Genomic DNA, 19,446 nt, shown 5'->3' on the forward strand with positions numbered 1-19,446 from the left:
TGCCAGCACTGATAACAGCTCAGTTCTAATATATGAAGGTCTGGAAAACTTTTTTTTTTTATCTATAGTATTTCTGTTCAATAGAGTCAAGTGCTTTTTTCCCTCTGAAACTAATGAATTAGTGGTATTCTGTTGTACTGAATGCTAATGAGATTCTCAGTTTAATAGCGGACCCGTGTTTTGCGGCAATCTATTATTTACTGCATAGGAAGGTTTGCTTTATATTTTTTTCTCCAAAGTTCAGAAGGGCTATCTAATTTTTACAGCAGGTGGGTTATCATAAGGCCAATCTGCGCAATCAGATGAAAGAACCGCACATCACGTGACCCACATTGCTGGCGCCGACATTAAAGAGCAGGCGCTGTCCATTTCATTGTCAGATTCGGTGTGATTTGTCAGCTTTCAAAGCTTCTACAATCTGCAGGGTCATGGCAAGTTCATGCCACGACGACAACCGACGTTAAATTCGGCACCATATCGTAACTTAAGTTGCCGACGTCCAATGAAGCAGCGCCAATTAGGCCTAATAGCTTAATTAAGCAGTGTGGCCGTGACAAAAATTTGCCGCTGCATGGCCGATGTCGAAATAGGCCGCAAGCGATCGCGGAATGCTTGCTGCTAGTATATATGGGTGGCTCATCATGCGATTGGTCCTGGCTGAGGTGACGCGTGCGAGTTAGATTGATGGCTGTTGAGGCGGTGTGAAGTTCGTCGCCGTCTATCCAACACAATGTGCGTCGACGGCTATCGACGAGTTTGGGTGCTGCGTGTGCGATTGCCGCACTGAGCTGATGTCAGGGAGCGCTCGCACCACTACTGGCGGCACACTCGGCGGTCTTCTTGCGTCAAAAAAGTGAAACGTTCGCTTGGGCAACATCGAGCACAAGGGGCTCTGCGGCACACGCGACACTGCGCGAGTCTCTACACCGAATATATCGAATGATATTCGATTCGCCAATAGAATTATTTGAACGTTCACAACTTGATTTGATTCGCACACCGCTAGTTTTTAGCTTATCAGAAAATTAGCTTGACAAGTCTCGTCTCCGACGTTTCCATACGACGCCACAAGGTGGCACGTTGCATCTCAATTGTTGTACTGTAATGCAGTTAATGCCATAATTATCCATGGTTACTATCTCGATGTGGTTATTGTGGCAATGAATGCTGTTCCGAATGCCCACAGCTATTCATTTCTACCCATGGCGCGATGCTTGCAGCGCAAAGCACTGAAGTGCGGAAAGAAAAGGAAATTCAGTGCCACTCCACTGTGTGAAGGTGGGTGACCAGCAAAGCTGTGTATGTGGTGATCGACCGTTGCTCCGGTGAAACGATCCAATTTTGCGGGATTGGGGCCACATGGACGGTTCGCATTTCCTTCTGCCTCGCGGTCCTGGCGGCAGCACGCTTACGCTTGGTGCCCGCGGCCTGCTCATCGTCGGTGGTATCCTTCTGCCGCTGCCGTGCCCATTCCCTTTTCTTCGCAACACCCCAGAGATTTCAGTGGGCGCCACAAGGTGGCCCTACGCTTTGGAGCGATGTACGTTTCGCTTTCGAGGCGCTCACATTTCCGCCAGGGTGAGCTACATCACGTAATAGAGAAGCGAGCATAAGTTCCTGCGAAAAGCATGGTTTTTTTATGATCCCGAAGTTTAAAAATGCCGCCATCCCGACAACTTCATACGACGCCACAAGGTGGCGCGATGCGTTTGAAATTGTTTTACGATCCTGAAGTATAAAACGACGCCTTCTCGACGTTTCCATACGACGCCACAAGGTGGCACGTCGCATCTCAATTGTTGTACACGGCGGTCGGTCTAGTACACGGACGCGATCTCCAGGAACCTAGCCCTTAACAGCTTCGCTGTAAAAAAGAAGGAAGGGTTATCAAAAGACGGACAAACAGAAGCTCTGTTGTTCTAATATTTCATGATGACACCTGTAATTTGAGCAAAAACTAAAAAAACTTCACTGTGATTGCCGCTGTGATTGCCGCTGAGTACCCAGAGCACTACGCTTATGCTAAATTTGTGCTCTCATGGCCGTCTCTATAATCTTGCAGATTAATAACCATGTGGGCAATAAGCAGAGTGTCTAGTGCAAATCTTGCTTGGTTGGTTTAGCGAGATCTTCTTAGCAGAGCTTCTATACACTGAAGTCAAACAGAATTCATAATCAAGGCTTGCAGTGTTTATTTTTGAAAAAATTGCATGACTTTCTTTAGGAATTCCCAAGGCCCTGAAAAAGCACTTTTGAGGACAAAAGTAACATTCCTTTTGAATATTTTAATGTAATTTCTTGGTTTTAATACGGAACAAGCTATATTTTTTTTCTACCCAATACTGAAAAGCAATGCAAAACGGACTTCACAAGTGAACCACTACGAACTTAAGACAAAACTGCTAACCAGATTCGAATGGCTCGACTTTTGGATTGTACCAACCACGCAGCCAGATATCTGAGCCATGTCCACATACTTCAAAACGAAATGCAAGGATTTTGAAAAACCATCCTATTTAAGGGTTTTTCAAGCCCTTCAAAATAACATTTTAATATTTAAAGGTTGCTACAGGCCCCTATCTTAATTTACAGATACATGCAAGACAAATGCAAGAGTTTTGTACTGTTGTTTAAGATTACAGGTCCATTACCATTAAATATGGATCACACCACTTGCAACCGTCTATCCTGGGTTCTTTGTTTTGAAGCTTGAACGTGTGTTAGAATAAAGGCAAGCGATGTTGCAACATGACTCCATCAGACAAGAACACCATCCTTAACACAAGATGCATAACACTTTCATAAGGATTCGAGTCATCACGTCTTCAGCACAGTCCTTGCACCCATAAGAGTCAAGCAAAGTGCACGAACCGGGGAAGCATAAACTCTCAGGTGCTCGGGCAACAGTATGGCCAAGTTTTGTGTGAAGATTCAGCAAGATGAGAAAGAGAGAGGTGTTCCAGCATGAACGAAGAAGGAACGCTGTCACCGGTGCACTCAGACAAAACGATGATGGGAACCTCCCACTACTGCGAGCTCTTCACTTGGGTCCCAGCATGTCCTTGGGCTGGACCCACTTGTCAAACTCCTCGGCCGTGAGGAATCCGAGCTTGATGGCAGTCTCCTTAAGTGTGGAGCCCTCCTTGTGCGCCGTCTTGGCAATCTTGGCCGCTTTGTCGTAGCCGATGTGCGGGTTCAATGCAGTCACCAGCATGAGAGACTCATTCAGCAGCTTGGAGATGCGCTCCCTGTAATGGCGGCAAAGCAGTCAGCTGTTTTTATCAAAGTTGTAAGTGGGTGATGTAAACAAGGATATCTCGACAGGTGCAAGTACCAACTTCTATAGCCATAATAGCAAATCCACTAAAGCTCCATGCGCTGCCACAATTATGCTCAAATAACAGTGCTGGAATGAATATGCTGCTAGTGCAGCAATGTAACAACATTTCGTTATATTGAAACGCACTTCGTTATATTGACGTTCAAAATACAAGGTGTTTATGGAAAACAGGTTATAAAAAGTTTAATACTTTGTTATATTGAGAAGTTCGTTATATCAAGGTTTAACTGTAGTATTACCAAATCGAATCGATTCCCAAATCGATTACCAAATTGAATCGAATCGACAAGTAGGCTCAGGGGACATATGCTCTAACTCCAACATGTGTCTGCGCACTTTAACCCTTTAAGAATGGAAGACGAGCTCAGATCATCAAGCGAAAACTTGCCAAAACGACAAACGATGAGACCAGCTCGTTCAGCACTGTCAATAGTGAAGTTGGGAGCATACACATTTGTGTGCAGTAAATATTATATATTTTTTTCCTTTGTAAACTTCACCTTTCTCACAAGCTTTTTACATGGTCTTGCTTTATATAATCATCAGAATCATTTGCACGTGATGTTTGAAGACTGCAATAACTTGTTTGCAGTGAAGCCCACTTTTGTGTGTAAAACATTTTTTTCAAGGTAACATTCACCTTTCTGACAAATTTTTCGTGTGGTCTTGCTTTATATGATCATGAGACTCATTTTCACGCAAAAAATTTAATTCTGTTTTCGCATTTTCTTTCCATATTTTTGTCGTCCATAAAGGGTTAAGCTGCCCTATCCAAAATAGAGGTTGATAACTTCTGTGTTGTGTTAACTATCTTTCCTTGAACAGCAATATTTAAGCTACTTGCAGACAGTCATGTATTCCTTTTTGTGGTCACTAGGGCACTTTCAGTAATGTTTTAGCAAATTGCAGCTGTCAGTAGCACTGTATTCCCACAATTCCTGCACCTAAATTTTGACTACAAATACCAGTCGGTATGCAGACCGTATTACAACTCCTTCAAGCAGGCGTTCATAACAGCCAAGACATATTGGGGCAGTGCCCAGGCAGCTCTCCTAAGAAAGTTCAGTGGCCGCAACAAGAAACTTGGTCACCCATAGTTCAAAAATTGCTCAGTCATTTTTTAGCTTTACATTTCCTTGAGTTCAGTTAATTCTCCGTGTTGCAAAATGCTGCAAAGGCTGTCTGAATGACAACCACTGGAGAGATACTATATAAGTAGGAAACATGGGACGTCCTCCACAAGTACAGGGTGCTATATCTTGCAGCTGCGACAATTTTATCACAACGCATGAAAGTGTTTGGTTTCGGTAAAGCGCAGGACAATGATTTGCAACATATTAGTGCAATGAACAGAAGCGGCTGCTCACTTGTTGGGCACGATGCCAGCCACACAGTGGTCCGTGAAGGAGACACTCGAGTCGGCCAGGAGACGCACGGAGCGGAGCACGTTGGACACGATGAGCGGCTTGAACACGTTGAGCTCGAAGTGGCCGTTGCTGCCACCGACGGTGACCGCAACATGGTTGCCCATGACCTGAGCAGCCACCATTGTGACTGCCTCGCACTGCGTTGGGTTCACCTTGCCTGCAGTTCACCGAGAAAAGACACAGCGTCGTCAGGTCACATTTTTTCAACAGGGAGGGAAGTCTTTGTACAAAATGCAGATTCCAAGCTAAGTGGAATGACCATAGGGGCAGGAAAAGAGTAAGAGAAGCTCTCTCTCCTGCAATTTGTGTTCCCCGCAAGGCATACGTGCAATTGCAGGAGCCTAGTTTGCTGTAGTTACACAGTAATGACAAATGGTAGCATAGGCGTGCAGCTACTGGCTCCACCTAATGGCGTTAGTTGTGCAGGCGCATGCCAACTTGCTTTCTTCCCTCGACAGGCGCAAATGTAATGCGCATTTGTTGTTCAGCTTCTATGAGCTATCCCAGGAAACATTTCTCAGAATTCATCGACTCCTGGTAGTGACAATCGCTCGCACGTGCTTCATTGCGAAGGAACTTGCTTGCAAAGGATTTCGTGCTCTGCGTTGGAAATGGGTGATCATTCACTCGGTGACCGAAGACATTAAGTTAAATATTTTTTATTCCTTAATGCACTAACTACTCCCAACAGTTTGGCTAGCTGGCATTCTTTATAGTACAAAGAGCAATAAATGTCCTTTTGTGTGTTCACACTCCTGTGTAGCTGTTTTCTTTGTTTTCGAGAACAAGGTCTGCAGTGGTGAATGTGCACCACGTGGTCACAGTACCAGGTCGGTGATTCGAAAGCCCAGAATTTGCTGCAAAACTTTCCAGTTTCACAGCTGTTATCTGATGCACAATAAATAAAATGGTGGCTTCGATGTTGGTTACGTGTGTGAAAACACAATGTTTTACTTGCAGAGAAACTATGCTTTGACAAGGAACAAACACCAGTGGGAGAGTGAAGCTCCCTTGCCCGCACGGTGGCATGCAGGTTCTCATGTCGTGAGCGGCTCTAGTTACGCTACTGTTCCAGCGACCGTTAATGGTTGGAAAACTGCGGGCTCAGAACTTTTGAAAACACCGGAGCCCTTCAATCACACTCGTTAAAAACTCCCCATACACCCCATGTTTCAGAAAATAGAAAGAATCATTGACAAAAGGCATATTGTCATGTAACCTATGGATAGCAAAACAAACTATAAAATGCCATTTTCCCAAGCACCGCGACAACAAAAGCAGATGTACGAATTGTGGGGACTCACATGTGCTCTTGGGACAAAGGAACGACAACACAGTTGTGCAAACAATCCAAAGAGCATTTATTGCACCTTTCATGCACTAATGCACGCTAGCCGAATTACTACGCATACAACATTCACATGGGCGCGTGAATATGTTAGCCCGCAGGCTAGACACCAACGATCCGTGTTCGTCTATACCGGTGCCCTGTTCCCAGCCTCGCGAAGCATGAATCGGCACATGTGCGGTACGTCCGCATCGCTCACCGACGCCACTTCGAAGAGTAAGTGGAGGAAGCACCTTCGACCTTTTGCGCCCAAATAACCCTGCCATTAGGTGGCGTTAGAAGCGCGACACTCACGCCATCTCTCGCAATGCACCGCAACCACACCGACCTCCCCCGCCGCCGTAAAGTTATGTGGCGAAGCCGGATTACAGGAGACGGGAGCCATGCGGGGAAAATCACATCAGGGGACGTGTGAGAGTCGTGCATCCCCACAGAATGGACCCATATGAACAGCATCCTTTTGGACATGCGACTTTCCTCAATTCAAGCACTTTTTGAGCAGGCAATTGGTGATGATGCATCACAGAAAAACCTTATTTCACCAGCCATTGGTGGCACGTCAGTCAGTCAACCTCTGCAAATTGATGCCGAAAGTACTCAGAAGCTTAAACTGGTGTAATTTAACCATGCAAAAACACTTCCTACGTTAATTTGACTTCAGATTCCGACCAGAGGTCCCGACCGGCGCCAATGCATTTCTATGGGCTCAAAGTTTCGTTATTTCAATCCTAAAATTGCCCTTCGTCGGATAATTCGAACTTGACCAGTCAGCACGCACATGCCTGACCTCAATGGTGACCCCAATAGCGACCCCTTTAGTGGCAGCATGCCTAGGACTAACTTGGAGGACAGTGAATTCGTTGAACATACATCATTTCGCATTGAAAATGTCTATTTTCGGCCTGCCCGAGGAAGACTGTCAAGCAATGACGGAAGTTCACAATGTTTGATTATGGTATTTACCCAATTATAACGTGCACCTTTTCAAGAGAAAATGGGGCTGGAAATTGCCTGCGTGGTGCAATCTATACTAAACCAAAACCGCTTTTGCAACGTTTGTATCCTTTACCGCATAACACTAGTGTATTGCGGCAAAGCTAACTTTGAAAACCGTGCAGCAAAGCTTACTTTAAGAAACCGGGCGTCATTACGCAACACATGCTAGACCCTTGCCCAATTTTCTTGCTAAAAAATCAATTGCGTGCCAGATGTCTACTTGCTTTTAATGAATGAGTGCAGCTTTATTTCCCTTTGAACAATGGAGGAGGGTAAGAAAAAAAACCCCCTGACACCACATGGCAGCAAGATAGGTCAATACAACATGCAATAAAGAAATCTAATAGCAAAAAGAAAAGACAATAAAGGCATAAATTTGGTGCAGCATGTCAGCACATACAGCAAACACGCTGGCACGTTTACATTGGTTTAGGAGCTTTAATGCCATTTCTACGTTAGTTGTTAACTTTGGACACATAGAAAGTAGGGTGCCCGTTTGATTCGGGGGTGTGTTAGAATCGGGCAAATATTGGCAAGTGAACCAGTGGTGTGTTGTGGTGTTTTTCTGCATCTTGTTCAATTCAACCCGCGAGATAATTTCATCAATTGAGTCGGTCCCATCAGGGTCGAATTAACGGAAGCCGCCTGTATCTGAAAATACACGGTGCAGTTACTACTACGCTGCAAACGCACCGACCTGGCATTATGCTGCTTCCCGGCTCGTTCTCGGGCAGCGAGAGCTCGCCGAAACCACACCTGGGTCCCGATCCGAGGAACCGGATGTCATTGGCTATCTTCATGAAGCTGCAGGCAAGGACATTGAGGGCACCGGACACCTCCACCATGGCGTCGTTGGCGGCAAGTGCCTCAAACTTGTTGGGCGCCGTCACAAATGGCAGGCCTGTGACAACACAACTGCCACTCAGCGCGGGAGAGCAGCACACATGACTACCAGCAACAGACAACCCACATTGTCAAACAAGAATTTCCAAACATAAAAGGTTTTTTTTAGTCATGATGGTTGCCAACAGATCGTAACAGGTAGTAATGTGAAAGTGCATGGATGATCAGCCACACACTGCTGCTCTCACAGTGCACGCTGATGGTTACTAGACAAGCGAATGTTACAACTAAGTTGCATCTGACACAAAATACCTTTGGTATATGCGGTATTTGTTATAAGCGTAAGTTCGTTGCACACTAATAACAAAAAACATGTTAGATTTACTTCGTCATATCTGATTTTTTTTAAATGTTGATTGAGGTTTGGCTGTCCAATAAGATGCTAGAAATATCAAACTGTAAATGAAACCTCAATGTAAACAGCGTGCGTGAGAAGGTGCACGCCTTCCGGCATGCTTCAAGCCTATTAGGAAAACATGTGAAGACCAGGGTTCTCCCCACGATGGCCAGTGGTGGAAATGCTGCCCACCACTGGTTGCAAAATCTCTACCTCTCAAAAATTTCTGCGGAGAACCCTGGTGAAGACATAGGCAGTCCCACAGTACAATTTCTTGTGCAGCAAGGCAAATAATGTGCCTACAGAACTATGTTGGTGAAGCACCTTTGTAAGCTAAAAGCAGTTGCGTTAATAATTGGAGTTGATAATTTGATCATCTCTAGCTTAGGCACTGCTCATTAGAGCCCAGACAAGCCTTGTTCTTTTCTCCGGATTGATCCCCTCAAGCCAAACACTGCAAAGCTGTCTGCGTCGCTAATGCTGAGGATTGGCTACATGATGAACATTGATGCCAGGCCGGCTAAACATCCAAATTGATAACTGAATAGCTACGCTTTCTTATCACTAGTATTTATTTCTACAGTAATAGGCGGTTGTGCTTTCTAGAACATAACAGAATGCCAGGTTACTTTCTTACCAATGTTTATTTACTCGCTCATTTATTCACATGCCTTTTCTAAAACAAACTGCAAGTGTTCGTGCTTTCAGTGGAATATATTCGATGAATGAAAATGCAGTGTACCATATTTTCCGGTGTATAAGTCGCTTTTTTTTCTCTCTAAATTTTCGTCAGTGCGTCTTATAGAACAATGAGACTTGTATACGATTTTTTTTTTGTTTTGAAAAATTGCCATCAAACTTAGGTTGGATGCTATGGCCACGCGAAGCGCGCTGGGTTGACCTCCTCTGGCAGTTGCTACTGGTTGTGTGTCTGCTATGGAGGTACTGGGTTCGTTTCGTGATCGAGTTGCCGCGCGCTGCGCGAGAAGGACGGAGCAGCAATGCAAGCGTCGGCAGGCAGACTGCGAGTTGACCGACCCCGAAGTTGTCGCATCTGCAGATTGCTTTCAAAATACGGTGCACACTGCTGTGCAAATTACGCAGTTGCTACCAGAGTACAATCAAAGCCCCCTCCCTCCCACGCTGCCTTCCCGCTTTCCTGCCTTGTGCACAATTTGGCTCACTGTCGCACGCTTTCACTCGCACATACAGCATACCGTGCACGGGGACGATGTTATTGCTCTTGGACTTAATATAAAACATCGCGGCGACCACGACAGCAGAAATGCGCCTATATCATAACTATCGCAATTATATAGGAATGGCACCTATACACTTGGCGTGACTCGCGTTCACGAAGTGAAACGTCAGTGTAATTTTTTTTAATCGCTTATCGAATGAACAGCTGCGTCTCATACACCAATACGACTTATATAAGTCTCTTTTTTTCTTTTGGAAAAACTGCCAATTTGAGGGGGTTGCGACTTATAGACCGGAAAATACGGTAGGTGAACAGAATGTGCTGTTGGGAAAGTTGGTCGATACCTGGGGAAGCCATTGTAACACAAATAAGGCAGACACAGACAACAGAAGAAGGCACATGCTACAATGTCCTTGCTACATTTGCGCTTACACTGTAGCTGGCTGCCCAAGGGCGCTAATGGTGGCGTGCGGCCGTCGTCAACTCACCTGTAAACTGAGAGACCTTTTCGGCCACTTTCTCGGCAAAGCCAATTCTCGTGTTGAGGCCAGTGCCAACAGCCGTGCCACCTGGAGAACACGCATGCACAAGTTGCACTGAACTGCAGGATAGACAATTGCCGAGTTTCGTTGAAACAAAACTTGGCAAATTACTTTTGCTGGCATGACAGTCGTGATGCTACGGAGATGCGCACGACCGCAAATAGTTGTCCTCCAATATGAAAAAATAAGGATGTACTGAACACCTTTTGACCCCCTGAATGGCGTATATTCAGGGAATGAAATACCAACCAGCCCAATCTACCACTTTTTGTGGAGAGAGAGTGGTGGAAACACAATGCATGTCAGCTTGTCCTATTATGTTTCAACAAGCATTTCGTCACATAAGCTACTACGAATAAATGATGTGCGCTTAAGTTTGAATGCTGTCAAGTAATGGCCTTTTCTTTTTCTCTATTTTTTCTGCTAAATGATTGTGAGTGCCAAGTTAGCATCAGTGCTAAAGTATCAGTTGCTTGTAATAGCCGTATATCAGCAGCAATGAATGTTTAAAATAATCACAAACCAGAAGCTAACTGCTCTTAGGAATGCAGGGCTCCAATTTCTTCTTAAAAGTGTGAATTTGAAACCTCTTCGTTACAATATTTCACATCTAATAAGGTACATATAATCGCACGTAAGGATGTAATGCTTTATCTAATTTATCCTTGTGATTAGTATAACAATCACGACAAGAAAAGTGTGCCAATTGTATAACCTCACATAACACCACAATCATAATTTCGCTGCTGCAAACAAGATTAAGCCTGCTTAAACCGAACATGAAGATTATCATCTCAAATAACCATGCAACAACAAACTGAGTGCAAGAGCGAAACAGACCATTTCACCACGAAGCTCAGAAACCGTGTTGCTGAAGATGAAGAAACAACGTGGATGCTCAAAGTGGCAAGACAAAAATGCCAGCTTAGAAATGTGGCCGTCTCATTTCGCACGTGACAGAACATCGTGTAGTCTGCCGTCAAAGAGTGATCAGCGCACACCAACCTGCAGCCAGGTAATACAGACGCGGCAGCGTTGCCTTCACTCGCTCAATGCCGTACTCAACCTGGGCAGCATACCCGCCAAACTCCTGGCCCAAGGTAAGGGGGACGGCATCCTACGTGAGAGACATACCTATATGTACTCGTTGTCCAACAATATGCACGGAAGATATTTATGCCAGAAGTACACGAGAAGGACACCTAGGCCCAAATTCTCAAAAAAGTAGGGGTTTCAAATAGCGCATATTGAATCGAATCGAGAAAGAAAAAAGAAAAAGCCATATATTGAACCGAATATAGGATATCAGAAAGTCTTTCACAAAATTTAATGCTTACAAACTTTAGGCAAGAAAACATGGTGCTGCACTTGCTTGGGAGTCTTCTAACATTGCATAAGAATGTTGCAAGCTATCAGTAACCTAGGTACATAGAAATCAAGATAAACAGTAGTCTACTCTTACTAAAGGGAATACCAAATTAGTATTCCAGTACCGTTAACAACTCAGTTCTAGTATATGAAGGTCTGGAAGATATCTTTCCTTATCAATAAAATTTCTGTTGAATAGAATTAAGCGTTTAGTTCTTTTTTTCCCCTCTGAAACTAATGAATTAGTGATGTTCTGTTGTACTGAATACCAATGAGTTTCTGAATTCAATAGCAGACCTGTGTTTAGCGGCAATCTTATTTATTGCACTAAAAGTTTTGCTTTCCAGTTTTTAAAATACAGAAGGGCTAAACGAACTTTACGGCAGTTGGATTAACGTAAGGCCAACCTGCGAGACAGACGAAAGGACCCTGCATCACATGACTCAATCACCTAGCTCCTGACTCAATCACATAGCTGGCACAGTTTCGTTGTCAGGTTCGCTGTGACTTTCCATGTGTCAAAGAATCTGAAATTTGGAGGATCACGGCAAGTTCGCGCAACGCTCGCTAGCCAACTAGCCAAGCTAAGAACTCTAGTGTTATTCCTTCAATATTAATTAGGTGCTCCGTTTAATAAAGAATCACTGTATACTAAACGCTGGTAGAGAACAGGCTATTCAGAGTGGCGCAAGCTAAAACAACAGCCACAAGTGTTCAGGTTCACCTGAGTGTGAGTCCGGCCGATCTTGACAATGTCATCGAACTCCCGGGCCTTGGTGCGCAGCGCGTCATGCAACTTCTTGAGTGCCGGCAACAGGCGTGTGTCAATTTCCATGGCGACCGCTATGTGCATGGCGGTTGGGTAAGTGTCGTTTGAACTCTGCAAGTGTGCATACCAGTCTGAGTGTTAAAAGGTGCAGCTAGGAAACATAGAGGACATGAGCAAGCACAAGTGACGCGCGGGGAAGTACGTTCACTATATAGCCCCACCAGGAACAACAATGCGCACAGACACAAGCCACCAGAAAATGCTGTGAACTGAGGTTGGCTACAGCGTGTTGCATCTGGGTGTGCTGATACTACAACCGCATTTTATAAAACACCTACAAAAACATTTGCACGCTGCACATAAATGTCCTTGCCATTTGACGCTAACCTACGCGCATTTCTTAGGCCAGGAATATTTTGCCATTGTAGGGCAGAGCATTTGTAACCACTTTAATTCTTCTGATGCCCAACAGGCCTTTTATAAATCTGACTAGTTCAGAAGCTAACAGGAACAATCCAATGCGAGTTTGTAATGCTGAAGTGTGAATGCAGTGCCTGCTTTAGAGAAAACAGCCAAAAATGTCACTACATAACTGTATATTAAGTGTTAATGTTCAGCATCTAAAAATGAAACTGTGGGCTGAGAGGCACACTGAGCGGAAGGTTTTGAATGAATTTTCACAACAGGATGGTAATGCGCTTGGTGCTACTAAATGCCTGACAGCTTGTAAAAGGCCACACTTTGGGAGAGGTTGGGCTAAACCTTTCTTGTAACCTGACCATAGTGCCCTGAACCTTCCGAGCCTCTTGACATAATGGCAAAGGCAGTAGCCTAAAGAGTGCACTTAATGGCTGCAGCATTTGCAGGCATTTATTTTTGTATACAGTAGAGCCCCGTTGATACGTTTTCCAAGGAACTGTGGGAAAAAAAACATAACAGCTCGGAAAACGTAACAGCTCTGAATGGCTGCCAGTACAGTTATTAGACCTCGGCACTCGTACTGTGATTGGAGATGGCGCGTACTTGCATGTATAATTAAGGGACACGTACTACGTTCCATGACAGTGACTCCTTTCTACCCTTAAAGGGGCCCTGAAACACTTTTCTAGCTAATCAGAGAATTGCCTCACCATTAAAGGACGTCGTCTCACGAATGTTGTGCCGCAAAAGTTTTGCGAATCCATCAACCATAAGTGGATTTATCGCACCAATACCCGGCTTTCTCTCTCTTTTCATCTCTGCTAGTGCGCTGGAAGCTACACAGCAGCCAAGAGGGCAAAGCCCTGGCCAAAAGCCGAGTGTCACGGCAGCAAAAGGGCTGAATAGCGTAGTCTATAGACTACGCTACACAGCACCCCGCTGCCATCTCGGAGGCCACACGCAGTGCTAAGATGAAGCTATTGTTCGGTCTTTTTGAAATTGCAGACATGTATATTTATCATTTATTTATCTAAAAATTAGTAATTATTAGCGAGAATAATCTTATGGTCAAAATCAGCCAATGGCGTTAGTAAGCCAACTGCGTTAGTCGCCAACACTGCGGAAGTGAGTAAGCGATTTTTCGCCGATTTTGACACGAGATTGTAAATTCCCTGCTGCATACAATGCAGTAATATTTGGCTCACATAATCACAGCCGCCTCTACGACAGATTGCCAATGTTTTTTTGCTATGTTCAAAAAGTTTTTCAGGGGCCCTTTAATATGCTTCACTGCAATAGCTTGCATAAGCTTCACCGTATGACATCGCGGTATAGCGGCGAAGCTTACTTTAGAAAACCTGTGTTCAAATGCATTGCAAGATCCGAGAACATTACAGAATGGCGACATATCCAATGAGAAGATCATACACAGGAATCAATGGGCTTCAGGACAGGACAGCGAAAATGCGACGTAGTAGTAAAGAATGCGCAACAGCAAGGAACATTTCAACGGGGTCCAGTACTTTCTCGTCAGAAATGCCACAGCTACATCTAGATGTTTGTAGCATTCCTAACGGAAAAGCACCAGGTAGGCACCATTCAAGAAAGGAAATGTATGCAAGTATAGTTATTTCTAGATAGAGATTACACCCCAAAAAGGTGTAATTGTTCACCTAATAAATGGCACAGCGCACCACAGATGTTGGAGCTAAGCACGAGGTGGTCACCATGCAGCACATGGGAGTTGCACAAGGTAAGGCAGTCCCACCTGGCTCTTGTTTACGTGGTCGTTTGGATGAACAGGGCTTTTGCTGCCAAGCTTGCCTCCAAGGATCTCGATGGCCCGATTGGCGATAACCTCGTTGACATTCATGTTGGACTGGGTACCCGAGCCGGTCTGCCAGATCACCAGCGGGAAGTGGGATTCCAGCCGCCCATCAATCACCTACAGGGTGAAACAGCCACATTAAGATGTGCTCATCATCACCACCAGCTTGTTTAAATTTGCCACAGGACAAAGTTTTCTTACAGCAATCTCCACTTTTGTGACAGCTGACTTGATCCTAGGCATGCAATTTAGTTTTTTATCTTGTCACCCCATACCTTTTCCCTTGGTCCCCAGTCTGTTGCTCTATAATAGGTCACAAGTCATCTGCTTCAACACCCATGATACAGCCGATTCCATTTTATGTTATTGCATAGTTATCTCACTAGCTACATTTGAAACTAGCAGTAATAATGGAGTGAGATGTCCATATGAAAAAGGTGAGATTGTCCTTGGCTGTACTCGTAAGAAAACGACAGGGGATCTGGCGTGTTATAGGTGGAGCACGCAAGTATGACTATACAATTTGTACTGCGATAAAGAGGACGACACCACAGCGAAGAAAGCAGGACATTAGCATTTGTCCTGTACTTTTCGCTATGGTGTTGACCTTGTTAGGACAACATAAATTACAAAGTAGTGGCCCAGCAGTGCACATTGCCAAGAATGGCTGAAATCGTCACGGAACAGTTATCCAAGCTCGTGCACGAGGACGCAGCGAAAGGAAGACGAAGGTGCACCTGAGCTCGCGCGTGGATTTTGCCATATCGCCTTTTGTACATATGCTACTGTAAATACATATTTCTCCTCTTGCCTTCCTTGTCCTTGTTCAAATATTGACAGTGGAGAACGACTGTGGAACAATCTTTGGATGTCTTGTAGTGCTAGTTCTGACATGAAGCAGGCACGAAGAAAAATGGAGGACCTTCAAAGGCCTTTGCAGATCCTGTTAATCAGAAGACAAATGTAAAACTGTGAGGTGGCAAACGGGTCCAGTTGGTTGTATAATGCAACAAGGGAAACTTAGGATGGCACACACAAAGCATGAATCATAGCTCCCTATATACTTTCATGCATGTCAAAAGGTGCGTGCACAGGGCACTAGTCGTCGCCCCTAGTTCTGGTGCTCGGCGCCAGTCGGCGGTGCCAGCCGAGAATAGAGCAGACGATGCTGAAGCGCGGCGCCCACTTCAGCTGGCCTTTTTTTCTACGCACCTTATTTCGCTCAATTGAACCTAAGTGCCAGTAACACCTACACTGGCATGAACAAACTGGCCGCCGCAAGAAAATATGTGTATGAGAAAAGAAATAACATGAGAGTGTTCGCATTTATCCTAAGTGCTTCCTTGCATTTTTACATACTGAAGCTGGATTACACGCTAGCTAAGCAAAAAGAGCAATATGAAGTTTGAAAAAGTACGAACCACGCACAAATATTGCCATCATTCGCAGCTACAATTTGTAGCCATCCGTGACAGCGGCTTCCGTGTAAACGTTTTGGCTATGTCATTCTTGTCCATCACCTTGAGTGCAAATTACTTAGTAGAGGGCGGAAAAAGTTAGCCAGGATATTCTCAAAGAACTTCTCGTGATGATTAAAGCCTAAATAGCTTGACAGCGTTGTCGCACCACTTGAGCAGTGTTGGTGCTGAGGTCACACAAAATCTTGCGTTTGTGATTGAATGACACTGGCTAAATGCCTAGAATAACTGGCAATCTGAGCTTTCAGGATTCGGTATGTAATCAACAATCAAACACATCCACATTATTCTTGCGATTGTCGGTGACTGTGCGCAGAACGAGAAAGGCGACCCATTCAATTTCTTTTAGCTCGCAGTGCCACGACAGTATGAAGCTCTCGGCTAATGCAGTTTTCGGATAAATGTAATTTACAGAAATTACAAAGCAGTGCAAACTAAAGAGTTCGTTCAGTACAAAGCACAACAATAAATTTGCTAGGACAGGCCCACCTGTACCCTTTTCTGGGAAGGGCATGCCTGTAGTCAGCTTCACAAATGAAACCACCTTTTTGCTTTACATATAGCAGCCACTGCTTTATATTCATTTTATCATTTATCCTCGGCCATTGCCTCACCCAGGAAAAGTAGTATTATAGTAGACTTCCAGAAGTGCACACGCTACCTTTAAGCTTTTCACGCTGCCGGCCACAGCTCGCAGGCGCCTAGATATCGCCCCTAGAAGAGGGCACTGTCAGCCCAGAATGGGCGAAATGCGAGGCAAAGCGCGGAGGTTGAAAAGTAGCACTGGAATGACTATGCGGGCACAGACAGTATACGGGAGGTTATTCATGAACTAATGACTGCCCTATTTAAAAGCAAATAGCCTTTCATATACAACTATACATGATTAAACACAAGGAAATTTAAAAGTGCACCCTTAAGCTATGCCAAACCGCAAAAGATGGGCATGTATTTGACTGTATCATTTCCAGGTGCTCATTGCATAGAAATCGGTGTCCTTGGGTGCATGAAGCATGGTTTCTTCAGATATAAAATGGTTGTTGGTCTATGATTTCTGTGTCGTTCAATACAGTACCTTGTTGCATTCTGTCGCCCAAGATAACACATTTTAGAGCCAAAAAGTTTCCCTGCAATTACAATGCGAATGCACGAAGAATTGCACAATATGGTTTGGCAGCCAAAATTAAGTCGAAGTGCACTGACCTCATCAGCTGCCTGCGAGATGGCATCTGCCAGTTTGTTGTCCAGGCCGAACTCCTTGTTTACAATGGCTGCGGCTTTCTTGAGGATGCCAAAGGCTTTTATCACTGGGAGCTGAAAAGAGGACAAAGATTGACCAGATCAACAAGCTTATTTCAAGGAGCAAAAGGCCATTGTACCATTGGTAGCCACATAGGCATGACTCAGCATCATACAGTCACCCCACACTTGAGGCAACATTTAAAGGAGAGGTAGGACACATAAAAGTGTCTTTCTGCATTCATGCGGCACTATAAATGGTCGATCCAGTCTCCTTCAAGTGCACAATGTGGTTTAAGATGTTTGTACAGAAAAATAAAAAACATTACAAGCTAATAAAACAAAAACATGGGAGCATGGGAACCTCCAGTTCCAGTTCATCTCAATTATCTCTATTCCTGCTGACAAGTTATTTGATGCAAATTATTTATGACATCCTGGCAAAGTGAGTTAAGAGGAAAGTGGTTCCGTCTTGTGTGCGGTGTCAACTATGAAAACTGTATGGTAGTATTCCAACCATCCCGTAAGTAATCTAAGTACACAGGTGTTTTCGCATTTCGCCCCCATCGAAATGCGGCCGCTGTGGCCGAGGATTCAATCCCGCGACCTCGTGCTCAGCAGCCCAACACCATAGCCACTGAGCAACCACGGCGGGTTACGTTGTAAATAGAACAGTATATGTGCACAATATAATTTCAGTACGTGGTACTTGACTCTTTGAAAGCAAGATTATCATCGGACAATTTGAAATTATGGAAAGGTGCTGTGTACGTTGCTTTGAGCTCCACACATTCGACTTAAAAATGCATCACTTAATGCCAAGTGCAATGATGCCATGGAATGAAACGTGCCAATTCATAAACGGTCCTTGCTCTGAAGTGGCACCTGCAAACAACCTATAAAGGTTAGCCAACAGAATTCACGTCTCATGACACCTACTGGCATCCTCTCGTGCTCGCCACCAATGTCAAAGTTGAGCATGGAACGCATTGTTTGTGCTCCATAATACTTGTCACTGGGCACCTTCAGCTCGCCGAATGTGTCGGACTCAATCCGAAAGTCTCCCTGCAAAAATAACAAAAAGAAAGAAAGGAATTAAATGTGCAGCTAGCAATATGCATAACAGCCATGGTGGAAACAAAGCTTTGCACTATCATTTCAAAGCCACAGCCACAGCAGGTTTTCCTTTAACAGTTCTAACATATGCAGTGTTTGGGCCAATCGTGGTGTTTCGAACTGTGAAATTTCCAGAAATGTTCTCAGTTTTAGGATGAGCTTTAGCTCGTAGGGCACGTTGAAGGAATGGATATGTAGGCTTTACGTGCTACCTAGTGTCGTGACTACAGTGAATATGCCATTCTTGACGTGACTTCGTTAAGGCAGACCAGGAGAACGAGTAGCAACGCCATAAAAGATGAGAGCCTCTGGTTTTCTTTTCTTTTCTTTTTTTTAACCGGATCGACTGACGGACTTAGCACGATTGCAGCTTCCACGTAACGTAAAACTTACCAATGCCGATGCTATATTCTCAAAAACTAACAACAACAACAAAATTAACCGAGTTGCGTTTATGAGGGCCGCGAAGACGTGAGGCGCGAGCTCGTCCGACGCATGGCAAGACCGCGATAAAGTTCGCGTAACCTTGCCCACTCGGAGTGCAGTTAAAACGCTGCGGTGCTCTGCACGGCAACCACGCCAAGTGCACGACATATGCTCGTTCGCGAAGTACAGGTTATCTTTTCAACATCTAGCGAAGCTCACCGATCCAGCGGCTGCTGCCTTGCTAGCAGACGAGTGTAGGGCCATCCTTCCTTGAGAAAAATTGTGTCGCGCAACCTGCCGCAGCTGGGAGACGAGGGCGACTGGTAGCTTCATGGCTGCTTGGGCCGATAACAGCACGTGATAAATGGGAGGACGATGGGGGGAGAAGAACGCGTTTTGATGAGCGGGCGCTGGAAAATTGCTACTCCACGCAAGCACGGAACTTGACCGGCGACTCTCACGAATGACCTCCCTCCCCACTGCCTCCTCCTCACACGCTTGTTCCCATATGGCGTAGATGTCGCTATGTACCAAAATACTTCAATTACAATATGACGTCACATATAAGCTTATTTCTCCAGTGCTAATGCTTAATATAATGTACTAGCAAAAAAATTAAGTTTCCTTACCTCCTTTACGAATTAGTAGCGTTGAAAGCGGCCTTTAGCCATTATATTTTTTGGTTATTCCATAAATCACCTGCGTGAT

General features: G+C 44.7%; 1 protein-coding gene across 1 annotated transcript; it reads right to left on the reverse strand.

Annotated features, from left to right (window-relative positions):
- Positions 1-2,752: 2,752 nt before the first annotated feature.
- On the reverse strand, positions 2,753-19,228 carry LOC119458068 (fumarate hydratase, mitochondrial). Its single transcript, XM_037719870.2, has 10 exons — positions 18,958-19,228; positions 18,136-18,261; positions 17,161-17,271; positions 14,420-14,596; positions 12,187-12,342; positions 11,100-11,211; positions 10,041-10,121; positions 7,809-8,012; positions 4,708-4,924; positions 2,753-3,248 (listed from the first exon to the last, which is right to left on the reverse strand). Exons 1-10 carry the CDS (start codon positions 19,069-19,071, stop codon positions 3,041-3,043), a joined length of 1,506 nt encoding a protein of 501 aa, XP_037575798.1. The 5' UTR covers positions 19,072-19,228; the 3' UTR covers positions 2,753-3,040.
- Between the last annotated feature and the right edge of the window lie 218 nt (positions 19,229-19,446).

Source organism: Dermacentor silvarum, chromosome 7 (assembly GCF_013339745.2).
Source record: "Dermacentor silvarum isolate Dsil-2018 chromosome 7, BIME_Dsil_1.4, whole genome shotgun sequence".
In the NCBI taxonomy this organism is placed as follows: domain Eukaryota; kingdom Metazoa; phylum Arthropoda; class Arachnida; order Ixodida; family Ixodidae; genus Dermacentor; species Dermacentor silvarum.